At 46.1% G+C, this 24295-nt stretch overlaps 2 protein-coding genes across 7 annotated transcripts in view; one reads left to right on the forward strand and one right to left on the reverse strand.

Annotated features, from left to right (window-relative positions):
* LOC140737355 (cytochrome P450 2C39-like) overlaps positions 1-24295 on the forward strand; it is a 120894-nt gene that overhangs the window by 63306 nt on the left and 33293 nt on the right. For all 6 annotated transcript variants that reach the window (XM_073063807.1, XM_073063806.1, XM_073063810.1 and 3 more), the window contains 2 exons: positions 16947-17096; positions 17930-18090. In XM_073063807.1, the coding sequence (XP_072919908.1) occupies positions 16947-17096; positions 17930-18090 (311 nt within the window). The remainder of the gene's footprint in view (positions 1-16946; positions 17097-17929; positions 18091-24295) is intronic.
* Positions 1-24295, reverse strand: part of LOC140737366 (cytochrome P450 2C38-like) — a 163390-nt gene that overhangs the window by 56449 nt on the left and 82646 nt on the right. The window lies entirely within an intron of this gene.

The raw sequence follows: 24295 nt of genomic DNA on the forward strand, positions 1-24295 counted from the left end.
ACTGTCTCCTTGTCATCCAAGTATGTCTTCATACTCTCAGGGATACAACCTTTGAACTGCTCCATCAGTATTAACTGTAAGAGTTTATCATAATCTCCAACGACCCCTTTTGAGGTGCACCAATGCTCACAATACATTTGCATCTCACGGGCAAACTCTAAATACGTGTGGTTCCACGGCTTGCTCAAGTTCCGGAACTTCTGCCGGTATGTCTCTGGCACCAACTCATAACTCCTCAATACAGCCCTTTTTACTTCCTCGTAATCCTTAGACTCATCCATAGACAATGCCAAATACGCTTGTTGAGCGTTCCACCTAAGTACGCTCTGTAATAGAACAGCCCATTTCCCCTTAGGCCAGTTCTGATTCACAGCCACTTTCTCAAAATGAAGGAAGAACTTATCAACATCCATCTCCTTGAATGGAGGTACCAACTGGATCTCCTGACCAATCTTGAACCCCTCATTTGAGTTTGCAACCCAGTCTCTTCCGTGCGATGCCTTTAACCTCTCCATTTCCAGCGCAAACTGCCTCTCTTTCTTTCTGTCCTCCCTCTGCCTTGCAGCTTCTATCTCCTTTATCTGGAGTATCTGGAGCTCAAGCTCCCTTTCCTCCTTCTCCGCAACCAACCTTAATCTTTCTATCTGTATCTGAAGCTCACCCTCGACTGGTTTTTTCTCAGGGAACAGGTCCAATACATCCGACATGAACACACCCTCGGATACGTAATGCACAGCTATTGCTCTCTGTATATCCAACTTGCTCATCGACGATTTCACCGCCAAGAGATTTAATCGTTTTGCAACGCTCACCAATTCCGCCTTCTTGGCATCCTCTAATGCCCCCGAGGTCGGGTCTTTTAAAAATTTGTCAATTTCCATCTCTGCTGGTTTCCCGTCTGGTTATCCACACAACCAGATCAGATAAGGGACTTTTATCCCGATTCACTGGCCCCACAAATTTGTTAATCAAATCCCAGACGAGCCACCAATTTGTTACGTAACCCGTAACTAGGTGTCTGACCAGCAGAGAAAGCAGAATCTGTTGGAGTCTGGTGGTACCAAACTAAAGGTGTTTATTAGTAAACTACACAATACAATATCAAAAATGCAAATATACATATAAAACAAGTGAGCAGTAATAAACCTAAAAGTGTAGGAATAATAATAATCAATAATAAACAAGCTCTATCGATGTCTAGGGGTAAATAAATTGTCATAAGAAAGTATAGAGTTCAGTTCATAAATGCTGAAGTAGTTATGGTTGTTGTATTGAAATCGTTGGAGAGAGAGCGAGCGAGCGAGATCTAACAGCAACAGCTGCGGCAGGCAAACCTTTTGTGGCTTTCTTAATCTGTCGTATTGTTGTGGCCATTCAGTTATGACCCCTCCGTCCTTCAGTTAGACTGTCCTTCTGTTATGGACTCGTCACTCTGGCATGAGTGGACACCCACACAGGTCCCCACCTTTCTTGCTGTAACACTGTGAGTTTTAATGACCGATCTCCTGGTTCGGTCTCCAAAGCCCCCACCTTTCTGTGGGTTCCCAACACTCAGTCAGTGTCCACTGGTGTGTCTGAAGAGTGTCTCTCCAGACCTGTCTTTTATCCCCACACACGGGGTCTCAGCTATCCATCAACTCTGAATGACCGTGTCCATCAAATCAGGCCACTCCTGCTATCTCCTGAGGAATGTTAACGAGCAAAGTAAAGTCCTTGTAGTGGAAGGTAAATAATCCAGGAAGAGTCATAATACAGTAAATCAACAGTCTCTCTCCCCCTCTTATCTGTAGCAGATGTTCTTGCCTGGGCTTTATCTCTCTCTCAATAGCAGCATAACAACAGCAACAGTTCATAGTTCTCAGGAGGGATGGTTGGGAATGGTTAACTCTGCACCCCATTGAACATCAGGTATGTTCATCACTCATAACACATGATAATGTTAAAGGTCAGGGAGTGGTGGTCACTGCCCCCCAGATGCTCACCCACTGAGAGATCTGTGACCTGACCCAGTTTGTTACCTAATACTAGATCCAGAATGGCATTCCCCCAGTCGGCCTGTCAACATACTGTGACAGGAATCCATCCTGGACGCACTTAACAAACTCTGCCCCATCTAAACCATTCGAACGAATCAGGTGCCAATCAATATTAGGGAAGTTAAAGTCACCCATGATAATAACCCTGTTATTTTTGCACCTTTCCAAAATCTGCCTCCCAATCTACTCCTCGGTATCTCTGCTGCTACCGGGGGCCTATAGAATACTCCCAATAGAGTAACTGCTTCCTTCCTGTTCCTGTCTTCCACCCATACTGACTCAAAAGAGGATCCTGCTACATTACCCACTCTTTCTGTAGCTGTAATAGTATCCCTGACCAGCAATGCCACCCCTCCTCCCCATTTCCCCCCTCTCTATCCCTTTTAAGCACCTGAAATCCAGGAATATTGAGAATCCATTCCTGCCCTGGTGCCAGCTAAGTCTCTGTAATGGCCACTACATCATAATTCCATGTATGTATCCAAGCTCTCCGTTCATCACCTTTGTTCCTGATGCTTCTTGCATTGAGGTACACACACTTTAGCCCTTCTACCTTACTACCTTTACACCCTTTATTCTGCTTTTCTTTCCTCAAAGCCTCTTTATATGTTAGATTTGGCATTACTCCATGCACTATACTTGCAGTTCTCGCATAAACTTTATCTTCCTCCACCTCACTATCTGCTCTAACACTCTGGTTCCCCTCCCCCTGTAAATCTAATTTAAACCCCCCTGGAGCAGCACTAGCCAACCTTCCCACAAGGATATTAGTCCCCCTCCAGTTCAGGTGCAACCCGTACCGTCGGAACAGGTCCTATCTTCCCTTGAACAAGGCCCAATTATCCAGAAACATGAAGCCCTCCCTCCTGCACCAACTCTTTAGCCACGTATTTAGCTGCATTATTTTCCTACTTCTAGCCTCACGAGCACGCGGTATGGGTAGCAATCCTGAGATTGCAACCCTGGACGTCCTGTCCGTCAACTTTGCACCTAACTCCCTAAACTCTCTTTGCAAGACCTCCTCTTTCTTCCTATCCATGACATTGGTCACATGGACCACGACATCTGGCTGCTCACCCTCCCTCTTGAGAATACTGAGAACTCGATCCGAGATATCGCAAACCCTGGCACCAGGGAGGCAACAGACCATCCGGGATTCTCGATCCCTCCCACAGAACCTCTTATCTGTCCCCTATCACCACTGCTCTCCTCTTTTCCCTCCTTCCCTTCTGAGCTGAGGGTTCAGTCTCGGTGCCAGAGATGTGACCACTGCAACTTGTTCCTGGTAGGTCATCCCCACCAACAGTATCCAAAACAGTGTACTTATTGTTGATAGGAATGGCCACAGGGGTGCTCTGCTCTTCCTGTCTATTCCTCTTTCTTCTCCTGACAGTCAGCCAGCTACCTGTCTCCTGACTCTTAGGGGTGACTATCTCCCTGAAACTCCTGTCTATTTCTGCCTTTGCCTCCCGAATGATGCAAAGTTCGTCCAGCTCCAGCTCCAGTTCCCTAACTCGGTTTGTCAGGAGCTACATCTGGATGCACCTTTTGCAGGTGTAGTCATCAGGGACAATTGTGCTCGTCCTGACCTCCCACACACTGCAAACGGAGCACTCGACTGCCCTAACTACTGCCTCCATTACCTACTTTCTAAGCTAACTAGATTAATTAAAAGAACATACCCAGCCTTACCTGACTGGGAGCAAGCTCGTCCTCAGCCTCTGCTCGCCAAAGCCTTCCTACTCTGTCTCCCACTACTCCGTCGCCAGCTCCTCCAATGCCCGCTCCATTAATCTGCTCACTTTTTAAACTTTCCCACTGATCTCAGAGGCAGACCTTCACGTGCTTGTGCGGTCGTGCCCCATTCAAACTGCCGAAGAAATGACCGTTGAAGCTGTGATAATGTTCAATCTTCAGCTACTGTCCATTTAAAATATATTATTTATAACTGCAAGATCCTGCTGTACTTTAAGAACTTAAAGTGGTGCAGGTCTGCCCCATCAATGAGTTGCTGGTTGGTGGAGAAACTGAAGGAGCTGGACTTGCTGCAGATTGTGACGCTGCTTGCATCAGAGAGGCTTTGGAGGAGTTGGTGAGTGAAGGAGGTGTGCAGTGATCACAAGACCCTTTCGGACATTGTTAATGTGAAATGCTGCAAGTCTGATTCACTGATTTACTGGGAGACAGCAGGGGCAGATGGCAGAACAGCCGCATGGCCTCGGTCATAGTGAGGACTAGGCCTCAAGCCGCAGTGTCACCTGCTTTACAGCTGCTCGCAGAGAGGCGTTGAGCTGGTGGGGGAGAGGGGGGCAGTTTGGAGCGGTTACCAGGCTGGGTTGGTGCTGCCCCCCAGTGTTCAATTCCAGTTTTATGTATTGATTTATTGAGATTACAGTGTGGAATGGGCCCTTCCAGACATTGAGCTGAGCCACCAGCAATCCCTGAGTTAATCACAGGACAATTTACACTGACCAATTTACCTATCTACAGGTAGGTCTTTGGACTGAAGAAGGAAACTGGAGGACCCAGAGGAAACCCACATGGTCACAGAGAGAATGTACAAACTCCTTACAGGCAGTGGCAGCAATTCAATCCTGGTTGCCTCTATTGTAAATCGTTGTGTTAACCATTATGCTACTGTGCTGTCCCATAATTAGACCATGAGGCATGGGAGCAGAATTGGGCCATTTGGCTCAACAAGTCTGTTCCACCATTCCATCATGACTGATTTATTATCCCTCTCAACTACATTCTCCTGCCTTCTCTCCATGGCCTTTGACTAATCAGCCTCCACTTTAAATATACCCAAGGACCTGGCATCCTCAGCCACCAGTGGCAACAAATTCCACAGACTCACCACTCTCTGGCTAAAGAAAATCCTCCTCATCTCTGTTCTAAATGGATGTCCCTCTATTCTGAGGCTCCATCTCTGGTCCTAGACTCTCCATCCATAGGAAACGTCCTCTCCACATCCACACTGACTTGGCCTTTCAATATTCGACAGGTTTCAATGAGATTCCCCCTTCATTCTTCTAAACTCCAATGAGTACAGGCCCAGAGCCATCAAATGCTCCTCTAACCCTTTCATTCCTGCTTCCTTGGGTAGGCAACTTGCTGAGTCAGCACAGATAAAATGGGCTTCCAATCTGTATAACCCTAGGATAATCCCAGGATTTAGAATGGGGAAATCAGCTCCAATTCATTTAGTGGAGTTGGATCACTTTACAAAACAAAACTATCACTGCATTAAAGCCTTGATACAATCTCCATTTCCATTAACAATTCTAACAGGATCAGGTTTAATCTCACTGATGGACGCTGTGAAATTTGTTGTTTTGTGACAGCAGGAGTCACAGTGCGGGCAATTATGAAACTGCCCTTAAACTTACTCATGACATTTCCTCCAGTGACCCAGAAATCACGTTACACATTCTACCAAACTGGCATCTATTTGATGAGGCAACTGTATCATATCTGAAACTCTCCCAGTATAGGTAACATCCTCTCCATGACAACACTGTCTAGGCCTTTCAATATTCAGTAGGTTTCAATGAGACTATAAGACATAGGAGCAGAATCAGGCTGTTCAGCCCATCGAGTCTGCTCTGTCATTCTGTCATGACGGATTTATTATCCCTCTCAATCCCATTCTCCTGCCTTTGGTGCCCTGACTAATCAAGAATGTATTAACCTCTGCTTTAGAACATAAGAATATTTTTGAGAAAAACAGGCCATTTGGCCAAACAAAGCTTGCCAAATTCCAATTCACATAGTGTGCTGAAGTAACTATCGAGCTTAGATTTAGAAGTCTCTAAGGTACGACTCTCAACTACTACTAGGTAGTATGTTCCATGTGCCCAGAACTCGCTGTGTAAATAAGTGCTTCATGATGTTAGTCTGAAATCTCTCTTTAACCAGTCTCCACCTACTACCCTGTGTCCTCATTGATGGATTAATTTTGAAGTGGCAGCTGGACTGCCGTCCACCTTACTTATACCCTGAGAGATAATGAACAATTCTGTCATGCCTCCTCTCATTCTATGTCTACTAAGACGAAAAAGATTTAATTCTTTCAATCTTTCTGAATAGCTCATACCCTGCAGAGCTGGAAAGAGTCTCGTCGTCCTTCTCTGATCTATCTCCAGTGTCTTTACGTCCCTCACAAAATATGGAGACCAAAACTGTGTACAGCACTCAAGGTGCGGCCTCACAAGCACATTATACAGCTTAATGAGAACCTCTCTAGATGCAAACTTCACAGAGCGCATTGTATTACCCAACAATCTATTAGCCTTCCTAATCGCTTCTATGCATTGTCCAGATGTTGATCATGATGAGTCTACCAGGACGTCCAAAACCTTCTCATACAGTGCACTTTTTAACTCAAGAATCCCCGTTGTATATTTATATCTAGTACTTCTACTTCCTATATGTAATATTTTACAGTTACTTACATTAAACTTCATCTGCTATTTATCTACCCAAATCTGGATTTTGTTGAGATCTAACTGTATTGATTCTGCTTCCTGAATGTTATCAGTCCATCTCCTTAATTTCATGTCATTTGCAAACTTTATCAGTTTATTTGTTATGTGCTTTCCATATCATTAATGCAAATAAAATCAGCAGCAGCCCCCAAAACTGCTCCCTGCTGAACCCCACTATTAACATCTTCTAGGTGTGAAAATGATCCTCTCACCTTCACTCATTGTTTTCTGTTTTATAGCCAATTCTGCGCCCATTCACACACCTAACCTTGAATCCCTACTTCTTGTAATTTGATTATTAACCTCTCGTAGGGTACCTTGTCAAAAGCGTTCTGGAAGTCCAAATAAATGATGTCAACCACTCTATTGTTATCAAAATTTTTAACTGCCTTCTCAGAGAACTTCAGCATATTAGTAAAACATGATTTCACCTTTCTCAACCCATGCTGGTTGTCTGCTAACATGTTTGTTCTTATCAGCTACTTTTCCACCTCATTCCTTATTAATGTTTCCATTATCTTACCTGTGATGCACAGTAAATTTACTGGGGTCTATAGATTTATAGTTACTAGGGTCTGTATGGTCACCCTTCTTGCATACTGGGACAATGTTAACCCATTTCCAGTCCTTGGGCATTTCACCAGTCTTCACTGACTTTTGAAAAATATGAGTTAAGGATTTGTATATATAATCACAGACCTCTTTAAGTTCCATTGGATATATGTTGGATGGCCCTGGAGAATTATTAACTTTCAGTCTTTTCAGCTGAAGGAGGACCTCACTTTCTAAGATCTCTAAGTCACTTAAAACAAGCTTATTTTTCTCTGCACTTACTGGCATGTTGCTAACATCTTTGTGGGTGAGTACTTTAGCAAAATATGTGCAAAGAGTATCCACTATGTCCTTCCCTGCATAAGTTATCACCTTACTGTTAATCCTAATACACTTCACTTCCTCCTTGACTTTTCTTTTACTATTAAAGTATTGAAAAAATCCCTTGGGGTTAATTGTAGCATTACCAGCAATATCCTTCTCAACCTGCCTTTTGGCAATCTGAATTGCCCTCTTGACCATAGCTCTCAAATTTTCAAATCCCCTTTGGTTAACTTTTATATATTGATGAGACCTGATGCAGACTGGAAACGTTGACAGTGCTTCTCCTTATAGATGCTGCCTGGCCTGCTGTGTTCCACCAGCAATTTGTGTGTGTTGTTAACTTCATTACTATTTTTTCTGTATTCTTTATATAGCTGTCTTTTCTTCAATAATTTTATGTATATCTTTAATTATCCATGTATTTGATCTATTGTTTTTATTGCTTCTCCCGGCCTTCGGTAGGAACATTTCCTTCACTGTGTGTATTACCTCTTTAAATCAATCCCATTGTTTCTCAACTGACTCAATGTCAAGCCGTTCCTTCCAGTTTACCTTCTGAAGTCTTTGATGCATCTGCACCAACTTTGCCGTTCTGAAATTCAATTTAATGGTTTTGGTTTTTACTGATATACTTTTACACAAAGCTTCAACACTAATATTATTATGATTGCTTGTTCCTAAAAGCTCAACGACTTCCATGCTCAAAATTCTATCATGATTGTTAGAGAATATCAAATCTAGACAGGTCTTCCTCCTTGTTAGTGCAATTCCATATTGGGTCAAAAACAATCATTATAACTCAATGAATTCACATTCCTCTAATTCTTGAGTCACTGGGTTCTCCCACTCAACACTTGGGAAATTAAAGTCACCCATAACTATAATATCACCTCAGAACTTGCTTTTCTAATATTCTGATAGTTGTTTATTAAAGTCACTATATGCACGAGAGGGTCCATAACATACAGCCAATGTTATTCACTTATAGCTTTCAATTCTCACCCAGATTGCTTCACTAAGTCTCGATTCATCTCCTATCACAAGGAGCCTCATGTTTAAATTCTCCCTACGTATGTGGCTACTCCACCACCTTTACCATCTTGCGTATCTTTACTAAACAAAGTATATTCTTTAATACTATATTCATCACCATCCTCTGAGGTCAGCCAGGTTCAGTTATTGCTGTTGTATCATATTTATACACACTAGCATGTAATTCCAGCTCATTTATTCGTAATACATCTTGCATTTATACAGGCCATCCCAGTCTATTACTGGTTTTTCATCCTATTTTGACCCACTTTTATATTTTTGAAGCCTATAATTGCTTTATGTCCTAATATGTTATTCTCCACGATGATGTTTAAACAGCTGAGCCCAGCCTCTTCCTAGTACCCTGCTCCTCATTCCCTGGTGTAATCAGATCTCAGCTAACCGAAGCATACGCCTATCCAGTACATTAGTGCCCCTCCAATTCAAATCCAACCGGTCCCAGTGTTACAGGTTCCATCAGCCCCAAAAAGGCACCCAAATGTCCCATAAACCTATGCCCCTGTAACCTACACCATGATATGAGCCACACATTAAATCTTATCTGCTTCAGTTTACCTGGACTGGTACCTTTAAATATATAATTGTCTGTGGCAACAAATTCCACAGATTCACCCCTTCCTGGCTAAAGAAATTGCTCATCATCTCTGTTCTAAGAGACATCCTTCTATACTGAGGCTATGACCTGTGGTCCAGACTTCCCCAATATAGGCAACATCATTACCATGGGCAGCATGGTAGTGTAGTTGTTAGCACAATGCTTCACAGCACCAGTGATCCGGCTTCAATTCACGTCACTAACAGGAAGGAGTTTGTACGTTCTCCCCATGACTGCGTAGGTTTTCTCCAGCTGCTTCGATTTCCTCACACAGTCCAAAGATGGTCTTGAGTGGGTAGGTTAATTGGTCGTTGTAAATTGCCCCGTGATTAGGCAAGGGTTAAATAGATAAATCTTCTCCATGTCCCTTCTAGGTCTCTCCATATTTGATAGGTTTCAATAAGAACCTCCGCTCCCACCCCGCCTTTGTTCTGAACTCCAACAAGTACAGGCCCAGAGTTATCAAATGCACTTCCAACATTAGCCTTATGATTCCTGAAATCATCCAGGAAGTACAGTGCTAGAGTTATCAAATGCTCCTTGTCCATTAACCCTATAATTTCTGAGATGATTCTTATGAACCTCTCCAATTCTTCTATGGTTCCTTTTTGTTCGTCTTGTGACATCGAATCAGGGAAACCTTGGACTGTTTGGTGACCAGGAACACCAGCTGATTTAACTGTGGAATTCTATAGTAGCAATTCCTACCTAGAAGAATGGGCTCTGGGATGAGGAGCTTATGCAGGGTTCTCAGATTATTAACTGTAATGTTAACTGCATATATAAAATGGCTTCTCTGTAGGTGACTGATGAGGTAATGCTCTGTTTAGTTGAGATGTTTGGGTTATAATTATTGATAACAGAGGAACTAACCAATGGAAGCGATGTTATTCTATCTGTTATGTGTGGGAACCTGGAGTCAGTGGTGGGCTGTTTGGGAGGAAAACCGAAGAGGAAGGACATGCTGGATGCGCTCTGGTCGACCACCGAGGTTGGTCCCAGATGGTGGGTCAGAGGTCAAATGGTGGACAGAAGGCTTTGATAACTGAGCTCCAACGGTTGTGCATGAACTGATCGAACTCTGATAAGTTTTGGCACCCCTTTCTTTCTTTTTATAATTGTATCGCTATTAATTTCCTAGTTCCAGTAAGATTTATAAAGTGTAATCTGTAAAACGTACATTGTGTGCTCTCTGATATTGTATGTGCAAGTTTGTACCAGTGTGCATTACACAGCATCTACGCGAACGGGAGACACGGTTTGGCGGGGTGGACGGATTTTCCCCTAGACAAACACAAGCCGACAGTCCTAAGTGCTACATTTGTGGGGATTCGTCTGGGTTTGAATTCTGTGGATGCTGTGTGACCACTCTGCTTAAATAAAATACAGTCGGGATGGCGCCAGCTGCTTTTCAGTGATGGTGTGTGGCTGCGAAGGTGGCAGAGAGCAATGCGTGTGTGTTGAGGGGGGTGGAGTCTAGCATACTGGATGAAGTATTACTTCAAGGTTTGAGTGCGGTTAAAACTTTTGGCAAAGTGGAGTATCTTGGAACTTTGATTTTGAGGCAGGTACAGATATAGTGTTAGTGCAGACAAGTGAGGACATAACAGGGGTGGAGTTGCCAGAGGAAATTGGCATTCCCGGTGAGGCAGGGCCATGGCGCCTGCAGAGTGTCGGGGAGGGAGGGGTCAAAGCTCAGTGAGCAGAGTTGCCTGCAGAGGGGGGAGGAGATCTTAGGGAATGGATTCTTTCAGTGCTGGAGGATGAAGGGAAAGAATGGTCAGATTTGGAAAAGTTGGTCAGTTCCCGTTCCCCAGTGAAATGCAAAAAGGTCTGAGTTGGCCTCTACACTTACCTCCTTAGCGAGAAGGGCAGAAGTCCCCACCAGAAGATAAGAGTTTTCTCGGGGATAACGCCCACTCCCGAGGGTGAGGAGGATTATGATTCATGGGCAAATGTCGCAGTTGAAGTGAGTAGCGGTGCTCGGATGAGGAAAAGCGACAGAGATTGGTTGAAAGTTTTTAGGGAGAGGCGGCTGGGGTAGTGTGAGGTGTGAAGGTTAACCAGCCTTTGGCCACTCTGAAGGACTATATGGAGGCCTTGGAAAGTGCTTTTGGGCTGACTGGGAGCTCCTCGGGGAGTTTCAAAACATGTATCAGGAGGAGAGTGAGAAGCTCTCTGCATACCTTTCTCGGCTAGAGAGGCAGCTTAATGGATTACGGCGCCGGGGGGGGGGGGGGGGGGGGGGGAGGGGTCATTCGGGCTGAACTGGTGGATCAGGTATTTAGAGGTGCCCAGGCTGAGGACAAGATTGCTTGGAGTTTCCAGCAGTCTTATAAAACACATCCTCCTCTGACGTTTGTTCAACTGATCAGAGATGTGAGCGGGGGATGAGTGCGCATTTAAGCCGCAGGAAGACTCTGTCAGCAGGGTGAGATCCTCAGTTGTAGCCCCCGGTAGAGATGGGAGAGGAGCCAGCTTCACCCGGCAACTGATAAAGGAGGTGGTGGCCGAGCTGAGGACTGAGGGGCTGGTAGGGAGGGCTTAACCCCCCCCCCCCCCAGAGGACGGACAGCGCAGGATGCTGTGAGTGGAGGGAGGTCTGCGAGAAGAGGGGCAGCTGGTAGAGTGAGCTATAACTGCGGGGAGGAGGGCCACTTCCAGCGGGAATGTGAGCGGCCAGAAGCCCCTAGGAGGGCGAGCCCCAGGTATCCAAGAAGGGAGAGGTGTCAGGAAACTTAGAGGGGACCCAGTGAGGGAACGGCCTGGTGTCTCTAGGGGAACATGTTCCCAGCATTGTACCAAGGAACCCCCGAAATCAAAAGACTCGATTCCGGAAGGATTAGTGGGACCCCGCTCTAGTGTGTCACTAAGGATAGATAGAATCTATGCTAAAGCCATACTTGACACCGGGTCGCAGGTCACGCAACTATACCATTCGTTTTACAACCAGTACTTCAAGCATTTGCCATTGACCCCATTCCGTGCACTGGAGATTTGGGGCATCAATGCTAGGGATTATCCATATGACGGGTATTTGTCAGTGAAACTGGAGTTTTCAGAAGCCGATGTGGGAGTGTCTGAAGTTTTGGAGACGTTAGTGCTGGTTTGTCCAGACCCAGCTGAGACCGGGGGTGCTTCAATTCTGGTGGGGACCAACACCCGTAGAGCGGAGGCTCATGGGGGCCTGCCAGGAGAGGGCAAGTGAGAACTGTTTGGAGACCCGGGCTGTGCACCCAGCGTTTCATGCTGCTTTTGAGGAAGTGTGGTTGCACCCTGGGCCAGAGACTGTATTTAACCCCCAGATTTCCCAGAGTGCCTGATGGTGAGGCCGTTTTAGTGGATGCCCTGGAAGACCTTGAGGGGAGACACGATTTCCGGCTGGGGTGCTGGTGAGGCCCGAAGTGCAGAGGCCCTCGATGGTACAGGCGAGTAGGATGGCTGTGAGTGTCAAGAAAATATGAAGAGAGAAATTACCTTTAAGAGAGGGATGTCGCTGCTGCATTTGTTCCCGGTGACAGTAATGTCTAGCGCCCCTGTGAGGCCCACTAGGGGGGAAGGATTGGAAAACAGGAAAGCTGACCGCTGAGGCCTTTAACTTTGGGGACTCTCCTGTACCGCTGGAGTGGAAACGTAGGCTGCTGGAGAAGATGTTGAAGCTGGAAGATGTTTTTTCTCTCGGCGAGTTTGATGTGGGTTGTTCTAAGAGCACTCGTCATACCATCCGAGTGATTGAGGACACCCCGTTTAGAGAGCGGTCACGGCGACTGGCCCTTGCAAATATGGAAGACGTGTGGCAGCTCTTGAGCAAGTTGAAGGAAGCTGGAATCATCACTGAGTCCCAAAGCCCCTATGCGTCCCTAATAGTAGTGACCCGGAAGTAGAATGGAAGGGTACACATGTGTGTGGACTATAGGACTTTGAACAGGCGCACTGTCCCTGACCAGTATACGGTCCCGAGAGTCAAAGACGCATTGGCCTGTCTGAGTGGAGCAAAGTGGTTTAGTGTGCTGGACTTGAGGAGTGGACATTACCAGATCCCGATGAATCAGGCCGACAAAGAGAAGATGGCATTTATATGCCCTCTGGGGTTTTTCCAGTTCGAAAGGATGCCCAAGAGCATATCGGGAGACCTTGCTATCTTCCAGAGGGTCATGGAGAAGATAGTGGGGGATATGAATTTGCTTGAAGTGTTGGTGTATTTGGATGATTTGGTAGTGTTTGGAGCCACCTTGGAAGAACACGAAGTGAGGCTACTGAAGATGCTAAATCAACTGTAGGAGGAGGGGTTAAAACTCTCCCTGGACAAGTGCCAGTTCTACAAGACATCTGTTAGCTATGTTGGGCAAATAATCTCACAGAATGGGGTAGCTACAGACCTGGCTAAGATAGAAGTGGTGACCACGTGGCCGAGGCCCCGGACGGTGAGCGCTCTGCACTCATTCTTGGGATTCTGTGGTTATTATCGGAGATTCGTGAAGGGCTACGCAAAAGTGAGTCACTCCTTGAACCAACTTCTGCATGGTTACCCTCCCTTGGGAAGAAAGGAAAAGGGGGATGGGAGGTTGGAGAATATCTCAACCTGTCGGGTCCCTTCGGACAGAAGTGGGATGCAAAATGTGAGGAGGCTTCTAAATCGCTGAAAGAGTTGCTGACCCAGGCACCAGTGCTGGCTTTTGCACACCCTCGATTACCCTATGTACTACACACTGATGCCAGCCGAGAGGGATTAGGGGCCGTCTTGTATCAAGATCAGGGCACCGGGTTGAGACCTGTCGTGTTTGTCAGCCGGAGTTTGTCGCCCTCCGAGAGAAACTATCCCACCCATAAGTTGGAGTTCCTGGTGTTGAAATGGACGGTGGTGGATAAGCTGAGTGACTATCTTTACGGAGCCAAGCTTGAGGTGAGGACGGACAACAACCCACTTACTTATATCCTGCCTTCGGCGAAACTGGATGCTACAGCCTATCGGTGGTTGGCCTTGTCGGTATATGATTTCAGCCTGAAGTACCGGTCAGGGAGCAGGAATGTACATGCAGATGCTTTCTCATGACGGGAGCAAGAGGAATAGGAGACGGACGAGGAGTGGGAGAGCATTTCTGCCCCTGGGGTGAAAGCCATGTGTCAGTTTGCTATCACCGTGAAGGCCGAGGAAAGGGAGATGCCAGAGCAAGCAGTGGACCCATTGGGGACTTCTGATGTCGCCTTACCCCCAGTTTTCTGTGACCTGACTGTACTAAAGAGTAAGCAGTTGCCAGAACTAAGTCCGGGGGATGTGGCAGCTGCTCAGCGAGATGACCCGGGCATTGGCACTGTTTGGAGCGCGGTGGAGAAGGGGGATGTGGCGTGGGCAGAGAAGACGAGTCACGCTTCAGTGCCTCCATTATTGAGGGGATGGCCTCAGTTGAAGTTGAAGAAACAAGTTTTATATCGGGTAATGTCACCCCTGGACCGACCTTGGTGTTGGCAGTTGGTCCTGTCTGAAAAGTATCGGATGATTGTGTTGAAGTCCCTGCACGATGATTCTGGACATTTGGGGGTGGAGAAGACCTATGCATTGCTCAAAGTTTTACTGGCCCTGAACGAAGGTGGAGCTGGAAGAGAATAGCAAGTCTTGCATGTGCTGCATACACCAGAAGACGCTGCCTGTGCAGGCTGCTCCGTTGTCACACTTACAAAGTGAGGGGCTGTTGGACCTGGTGTGCATGGATTTCTTGGCAATAGAACCCAATGCCAGCAATACGGCAAATGTCTTAGTCATCACAGACCACTACACCAGGTATGCTCAAGCGTTCCCTACCAAGGATCAAAGGGCGACTGCGGTGGCGAAAGTGCTATGGGAGAATTATTTTGTGCATTATGGCCTTCCCCAGCGGATACATAGTGACCAGGGACGAGACTTTGAGAGTAAGCTCATCTACGAGCTACTGGGTATGTTGGGGGCTGAGAAATCAAGGACTACACCCTATCATCCGCAGGGCTATCCCCAGCCCGCGAGGTTTAATTGGACGCTGTTAGACATGCTCGGAACTCTGGAGATTAGCAAAAAGAAGCAATGGAGTCAACATATTGGACATCTGGTTCACTGTTACAACTGTACCCAAAATGAAGCTACTGGATACTTGCCCTATTATCCGATGTTTGGCCGCGAGGCAAGATTGCCCATTGACCTCTGTTTTGGGACGGATGCGGGTGAAGTATCGCTGATGCCCCATTTGAAGTATGTGTCTGATATGAAGAAAGAACTACAAAGAGCTTATGAGTTGGCCAGGGAGGCGGCCGCCAAGCAGAATCGGGGAATTAAGAGGAGGTATGACTAGAAGGTGAAGTTCTCCCAACTCCTGCCGGGAGATCGAGTCCTCATAAGGAGTTTGGGACTACCTGGGAAACACAAGCTGGCTGATCACCGGGCGGGCACGCCCTATGTGGTGGGGAGTCAGATGCCAAATCTACTGGTTTTCCAGGTGAGGCCCGAGAATGGGAGGGGGCCCGTCAAGATTCTCCATCAGAATCACCTGTTGCCCCTGGGGCGAGGTGTACAGGTAGAGCGGGAGCCCGAGATGCCGGCTGCACCTAGTATCAGGACTCTCCGTCCATGCAGGGTGGAGGAAGAGCCCACACCAGGAGAGTCAGGTCCGGGCCCAGCCCCTGTGAGGGATACTGACTCGGAGGAAGATGACTCGGACGATTGGTACATGCTGCCGTTCACTGATGCCCCCGTGATGGAGGGGGAGGCTCTTGGAACTCTCCCCACTGGGTTAGACAGGGTAAAGGGGTCTAGTGGTGGGCAGTCGGGGGTACCACAGGGTGTAGGGGAGGAGGACGTGGGGCCTAAGCAAGAGATAGAGGGTTCCAAGGTGCAGAGGGGTTTGGGTGACTGCTCGCAGGAGGGTTTGCCTCGTAGTTCCCATGAGTCTCCCGTGTTGTCCAAGGTGGAGGAGTTAGAAGAGTGAGAGCACAGGTCTCAGAGAAGTAGGCACCCCTCAGATAGGTTGGCCTACGTGGCACCTGGGGAACAGGGTGTGACCTCCACTGTTTTGGGGAGTTTTGCCATGGATTTCTGCACTTGGATTGGGCTGTGTGTTCTGCAGGAGGAGTTGGCGAATTATCTGAACGTCATGAAGGCATGACTTAATTCGATGGGGGGAGAATGCAGGGTTCTCAGATTATTAACTGTAATGTTAAGTGTTAACTGCATATATAAAATGGCTTCTCTGTAGCATTATAAGGAAATAGCTTCTTTGTAGGTGACTGATGAGGTAATGCTCTGTTTAGTTGAGATGTTTGGGTTATAATTATTGATAACAGAGGAACTATTCAATGGATGCGATGTTATTCTATCTGTACGTGTGGGAACCTGGAGTCAGTGGCGGGATTTTCGGGAGGAGAACCGAAGAGGAAGGACGTGCTGGACACGCTCTGGTCGACGACCGAGGTTGGTCCCAGATGGTGGGTCAAAGAGGTCGGAGGGGGGTCGAATAGTGGACAGAAAGCTTTGATAATTGAGCTCCAATGGTTGTGCACGAATTGATTGAACTCTGATAAGTTTTGGCACCCTTTTCTTTCTTTTTATATTGTATCGCTATTAATTAACTAGTTCCAGTAAGATTTATAAAGTGTAATCTGTAAAACGTACATTGTGTGCTCTCTGATATTGTATGTGCGAATTTGTACCAGTGTGCATTACACAGTGTCTGCGCAAACGGGAGACACGGTTTGGCGCATGGACGGGTTTTCCCCTAGACAATCCAAAGCTGATAGTCCTTAGCGTTACACTTAGGTATCTCGGCAGTTGTAAGGAAGGATAAAGAATAAATTGGGAAACTGGTTAAGAATATTTGCCCTCAGACAATAGACAACCCCTTCCAAAGGGACGTTAACCTGAGATCTCTCTTGCAGGAGTTGGTTTCAGCAGTGGCGAGAGATGGAAGCAGCTTCGGAGATTCACTCTCAGCACCTTGAGGAATTTTGGAATGGGGAAAAAGAGCGCTGAGGAGAGGATTCAGGAGGAAGCCCAGTTCCTGGTAACAAGCTTCAGGGATAAGAAAGGTTTGTCACTACCGCATTCGAGGACCTGCTTTCTCCCCGTATCCATTCATGCCCTGACTAATCCAGAATCTATCCACCTTTGCCTTAAATATATCGAATGACTTGGCCTCCACAGCCGCCTGTGGTAATAAATTCCACAGACTCACCATTCTCTGGCTAAAGAAATTCCTCCTCACCTCTGTTCTAAAAGGACATCCCACTATTCTGAGGTTGTGCCCTCTGGTCCCAGTTTCCCCCACCGCAGGAAACATCCTCTTCACATCCACTCTGTCGAGAATTTTCAACATTCGATTGGTTTCAATGAGGTCACCCCTCATTCTTCTGAATTCTAGTGAATACAGTCCCAGAGGCAGCAAATGTTCCTGATATGACAAGCCTTTCAATCCAGAATCATTTTCGTGAACCTCCTCTGGACCCCCTCCAATGTCAGCATATGCTTCCTTAGATAAGGGGCCCAAAACTGCTCACAATACACCAAGTATTGAGGCCTCACTGGTTCTGTATCAAGTAACTAACTGATACCTTTTGAACAGAGATGTATTTAATACCTATAACACCACACACAAAATGCTGGAGGACCTCAGCAGGTGAGGCAACATCTATGGAGAGGAATAAACAGTCGGTGTTTCTGGCTGAGACCGCTCATCATGACTGGAAAGGAAGGGGGAAGATGCCAAAATAAGGTGACAAAGGGTTATTCCCCACTGTGGCCTCCTTGTGTGTGTTGATCTGGAGAATCTCTTGTGTTTAATGTGCAAAAAACATTTAGGACTGCCCCAAAATTTCATTTTAACGTCCTATGATTTTCTAAATGGCCTCTTTAATTGAACCAGGTGAACCTTTCAACCCAAACTTTCTCCTGCGAGGTGCAGCGTCAAACATCATCTGTTCCATCACCTTTGGAAAACGATTTGATTACGAAGATAAACAATTTCTCTGGCTGACGGAGTTGGTTGCAGAAAATGCCCGCAGTTTGACTAGCCCTTGGATACAGGTATGTCCCTTTACAGTGGATTGTGAGAGTTACTGAAGTTAAGAGTGAACATATTTTCATCTGAGACTCAAGTGGTCAATGTGTCAGTGAAACTGAGAGATATAGGATCAACATTAATTAAGTACATCTTTGGTAAAGCATTGTGGGTTGAAGGACCTGTATTGTGCTGTAGGTTTTCTATGTTTCTATATTTTAACAATACACAAGTCTACTTGTCTCTCACTCCGCCGACTGTGAAAATGCTCATTGAAGATTCAGATTCATTTGTTTATCACCTGTACACTGAAACATACAGTGAAATGAGTCATTTGTGTTATAAACTACACAATGAAAGGATGTGCTGGGGAAAGCCTGCAGGTTTCACCAACTCTCCGGTCCCAGCATATCATGCCCGCAGTCTTCAGCAGAACAGCACAACATGCCAGCCGCTTTTCCACCCTCCCACCCACTCTCACAAACAGGTCTCCAACCTCGGGTCGGCCTCCGACTGGCAGTCCTTGGCCCTGGACTCTCGGACTTGCAGATATTAGGCCTCCACAACCTCTAGTCCCTTGTGTGGACTCACTGATGTCAGACCTCTTACTACCGGACATACTGACCCAGGGACACATTGCTGGATTTGACCTCCAACTTTGACCTCTGGGTATTGACCCCAGGACTTGCCATTTGCAGGACTTTGACCTCTAGGCCTCAAACTCTGAGCTTGCATAGACCATCAACCCCCCAGGACATGCTGAACTGGTGGGTAACCCACCCTCATCCTCAGGATCGTCAACCTCAGTCATTCACTGTGGAAGTCACTAGTCTTCACCCTTAGTGCCTGCGGAAAGACTTGTCCCAGAGTGAATCACTGGGCAGTGTGGTCGAAGCCCAGAGCATTCGCTACAGTAGGGCTCAGGTCCTAATGCAAGGTATGACCTGCTGTTTGGACAAATTAAACACAGGCTCAGATAGACTAGAAAGGAAATGTGTCAGGACCGGAGGCGAGAGCCTCACTCTCCCGCGATGTTCACTCCTCTCTCTGCAATCCTGAAGCTGTGAAACTGCTCCAGCTGCCATGCTTGGTGACTGCGAGCTTCACAGCAATTTGCCCCACTAATATGATGAACTGAGACCGAGGCTTCGGCCTACCACAGGCTACTCTGGGGATTCTGATCTGAGGACTCGGTTTGATTCGAAATGTCGTTGCTTGCTTCTATTGTTTGGGTGATTTGCATTTTTTTCTCTTTTTCTGCACATTGGGTGTTGGTCTTCCTTGCTTTGTGGCTGCCTGTAAGCAGGTAAATCTCAAAGTTGTACAATTTTGACATTTTTTGTTGATAAATGTACTTTGAATTTTTGAATCCCTGTCCCTCCCTTTATTATATCTGAACTTGAACATTCCAATACATTCCTGGTCAGCCTCCTACTTTCCAATGTCCACAAACCCAGGGTCATCCATAACCCTGGTGACTGTGTCCTACCTCACAAAATTCTGAAATTAGAATACTACTTGGACCACTGTATCAACATTTCAAACCAAATTTCATTCAATCATAATGTCTGTTGGCTAATGGTTTAAAATAACCTGAAAATTCAACTGACTGTGCCAAGATAATTTTATTTAAGATACAGTACAGAATTCGAGCCACGCCACCCAGCAATCCCCCGATTTAACCCTAGTTAATCAAAGGACAATTCACAGTGGCCAATTAACCAGTAGGTCTTTGGACTCTGGGAGGAAACTGGAACACGTGGAGGAAACCACATGGTCACGGGGTGAACATATGCACTCCTTATAGACAATGCTGCAATGTTTAAGATCCAAACCAATAGGTTTGAAAGGTACATTTAAAGTCAGAAAAATGTATACAGTATACATACTGAAATGCTTTTTCTTCACAACCATCCACAAAAGCAGAGGAGTGCCCCAAAGAATGAATGACAGTTAAATGTTAGAACCTAAAGTCCCCACCAGCTCCCTCCTCCCACGTGTAACTGGCAGCAAGCAACAATTCCCCCTCCCCCCACCGGCGAAAAAAGCATCAGCACCCGCCATCGAGCACTCAAGCATGAGCAAAGCAACAGCAACAACACCAACTTGCATTTACCCCAAAGACTTTGCAGTTTACCTGGTATTTGACATACCACATGCTGTCTCTCTCTCCCTAATAAGGGACTTTTTATCCATTTTCACAGCGGGCAGGGAGACATAACAAACAACTCGCTGGTTTACGATGTTAAAAATCTGCCATGTCGCTTTTTTTTAGCTCTATACCCAAAGATCACGAGTCTCTGGGCACACAGCCGCAGATATTCCAACTCCCCCAACGACTCACGAGTCTCCTGCTGTGATACTGGTCCTCGATCCACCCATCTCCAGAGCCCCAAGATCCCGGATTTCCAAAGCCGAGCCAGTCTCTTAGGCTGAGCCCTTGGTGTGCCGAACAACTGCCAGCCATGAAACCCCGAGGGCAGTTCCCATTCCCACAAAGAACCGTAATCAGTGTGTAACTCCTGGTCAGGGTTTCCAAAAGAACCCTGAAAGGGAAAAATAAAGATATTAAAGATGGAAATAGAGCTGTTTCCAAAGATGCAGGCAAAGGAGTCGCCGTTTAGCGCCATCATCACTCCGTTCTACCTCCAGACTGTTGGTGATATATTTCTATCATGATGTACTTTAGTCTATTGCAGTAGCATAATTGTTAGCATAGTGCTTAACAGTGCCAGCAACCTGGGTTCAATTCCCGCTGCTGCCTGTCAGGAGTTTGTACGTTCTCCCTGTTACTGTATGGTTTCCTTCTTAGTGCTCCGGTTTCCTCCCACATTCCAAAGGTGTAGAGTTTAGGGTTAGTGAGTTGTGGGCATGCTTAGTTGGCACCAGAAACATAGTGACATTTGCGGGCTGCCCCAGCACATCCTAGGACTGTGTTGACCATTGACACAAACAATGTATATTGATTGTTTGTGTCAATGTTGTTTGAGCCACTGTATGGCTCGATGTACTTGTGACAAGTGAAGCTAATTTAATCAAACTTCAAAGTAAATTTATTATCAAAGTACATATCTGTCACCATGTACAACCCTGAGATCCATTTTCTTGTGGGCATACTTAACAAATCTATACAGTAATAGCTATCGTAGAATCTGAATCAGAATCAGATTTACTATCACCTGCATATGTTGTGAAATCTGTTAACTTTACGACAGAAGTACATTGTAATACATGGTAAATACAGGGAAACAAATTGAGTTACATTAAATACATGTGTGTGTGTATAAAATAGTTAAATTAAAATAACATAAATAAAAACAGATCTGAGGTAGTGTTCGTGGGTCCAATGACCAATCAGAAATCTGATGGCAGAGAGGAAGAAGCTGTTCCTGAATCGCTGATTGTGTGCCTTCAGGCTTCTGTACCTCCTTCCTGATGGTAACAGTGTGAAAAGTGCATGTCCTAGATGGAGAGGGTCCTTACTGATGAACAGTGTCTTCCTACGGCACCACTCCTTGAAGATACCTTGGATACTGCGGAGGCTGTTGCTCATGATGGAGCTGACTAACTCTACTAGCTTCTGCAACTTATTTTGATCTTCTGCAGTAGCAATACCGCCACCCCCACCCCCCACCCCAATACCAGATGGTGATGCAGCCTTCAGAATGCTCTTCATGGTACACTTTAGAAGTTTTCGAGTGTTTTAGTTGACAAACCAAATCTCCACAATCTCCTAATGAAATATAGCCACTGTCCTGCCTTCTTTATAGCTACATCAATATGATGTTGTGTCCAAGTTCGGTCCTCAGAGATATTGACACCCAGGAAGGTGAAATTGCTCACTCTTCACTTCTGATCCCTCTATGAGGATTAGTTGTGTTCCCTTGTCATCCATGGCTTCTGGTTTGGAAATGTACAGCAAGTTTTCATAGGCTCATCTACACCGGTTTTAATGAAGTTGGTGACAACTGTGGCACACTCACTCAGGTTTGAAGGTGACTGCCAGAACACAGTGCAGTCCACTGATTCAAAGCAGTCCTGTAAGCACTCCTGTGCCTCCCTGGTCCATACCTTCTTGGTTCTCACTACTGGTGCTGCAGTCTTCAGTCTCTGCCTATACTCAGGGAGTAGAAGTACAGCCAGGTGATCAGGCTTCCCGAAGTGTAGTCCCAGAATCAATGAAAGACCGCGGCATTTAACCAGAGTGCAGAAGACAACAGACAGTGGAAATACAAAAATAGAAACAATAATAATAAAGAAAGAAGCAATAATTAACGAAACATGAGATGAAGAGTCCTTGGAAGGGAATTCTTAGATTGTGGGAACAGTTCAATGATGGGACAAGTGAAGTTATCCCCTTTGGTTCAAGAGCCTGATGTTGAGGGGCAATACTTATTCTTGAATCTGGTGGTGTGAGTCCTTAGACTCTTGTACCTTTTTCCTGATGGCAGCAGTGAGGAGAGGGCATGTCCTAAACCTTAATCATTAACCTCAATAACAACTCACATGAGGATTAGACCTCAAGCTGTGTTGTTGCCTGTCAACAGTCCCCATGAGAGAGGCGTCGGAGTTGGTGAACTCCATTGGAGGTGGTGTGGCACGGTGTCCAAGCTGGCATCGCTGAACCCCAGTGTTCGCTTGGCAGAAGACAAGCTGGTATTGTGTTTAACTGCAGACTGCTACAACATTCATGGACTCAGGGACCTGAACCATATTTTTTTGTGTGACTGTATTTTACTGTGTTGGCGCATGGCCAAGTGGTTAAGGCGTTGGTCTAGTGATCTGAAGGTCACTAGTTTGAGCCTCATCTAAGGTAGCGTGTTGTGTCCTTAAGCAAGGTACTTAACCACACATTGCTCTGCGACAACACTGATGCCAAGCTGTATCAGCCCTAGTGCCCTTCCCTTGGACAACATCAGTGGCATGGAGAGGGGAGACTTGCAGTATGGGCAACTACTGGTCTCCCATACAACCCTGCCCAGGCCTGCGCCCTGGAAACTTTCCAAGGCGCAAATACATGGTCTCTCAAGACTAACAGATGCCTATATTTTACTGATATCTTATGTGCTTGCTGTCTTACATGTGCTTACACCCTATCGTCATTATATGCGTCTTCAGACAATGCGGATTCACAGTTATGCGAGGAACCTATTTCTACCAAATTCTCCTTATATACATCCAAAGTTCACAGTTATGCGAGGAGCACTGCTTTCCCGCCAATGCAAGTCATGTGCGCACGCCTCACAGTCTCACTCCTGCCAGTCTCACATTGGTTTTGGCAACGTGTGGATGTGCAATCTTGCGCTCTTAAACTTTTGTTGTTTTTACCTATGATGCAATGATATTGTGTTTGAAATATTTAATTATGCCTGCTAAGTGTCCAATGTCAAGTCCTGGGCCATCAGCCAAGCGGCAGAGAACCGCTTTAACACTTGGGAAAAAAAGTTGGAAATTATAAACAGGGCGGCATCAGGTGAGGGTAACACAGTTCTGGGACACTACTTCAGCCTGGGTGAGTCCACGATCAGAAACATAAAGAAAAATGCTGAGAAAATTAAAAGTGCAGAGATTGATTCATCACAAGTGTCTTCAAAGATTGTTACCAAAGTGTATAACCCGACTATGACAAATATGGAGAAAATGTTGAATTTGTACATTGAGGATGAAACAAAGAAAAAAACAACACTCAGTTCTGATCATCTTCGTGTGAAAGCTTTGGAAACTTATGGTCATCTTTGTTCAGAGGCTAGTGGGGAAGTGTCAAGTGATCCCGGTACCGAAGAAACCACAACCAAAGGAGTTGAATGACTTCAGACCTGTTGCCTTGACGTCGCACGTGATGAAGACAAATGGGGCGGCTGATAATACAGAATCTGAGGCCACAAACCAGGCATGCCGGGATCCTCTTCAGTTTGCGTATAAGGAGAAGGTGGGAGTGGAGGATGCTATCACGTATTTGCTGCACAAATCCCTCTCTCACCTAGATGGGGTCAGTGGTGCTGTGAGGATTACATTCCTGGACTTCTCTAGTGCCTTTAACACCATCCAGCCCAAGATCTTAAGGCACAAACTAACGGAGATGGGAGTAGACTCTCACATGGTGGATTGGATAGTGGACTACTTGACAGATAGACCTCAGTATGTGCGGTTGGGAGACTGTAGGTCTGACACGGTGGTCAGCAGCACAGGAGCGCCGCAGGGGACCGTGCTCTCTCCGGTCCTGTTCACCCT

Source organism: Hemitrygon akajei, chromosome 12 (genome assembly GCF_048418815.1).
Source record: "Hemitrygon akajei chromosome 12, sHemAka1.3, whole genome shotgun sequence".
Lineage (NCBI taxonomy): Eukaryota > Metazoa > Chordata > Chondrichthyes > Myliobatiformes > Dasyatidae > Hemitrygon > Hemitrygon akajei.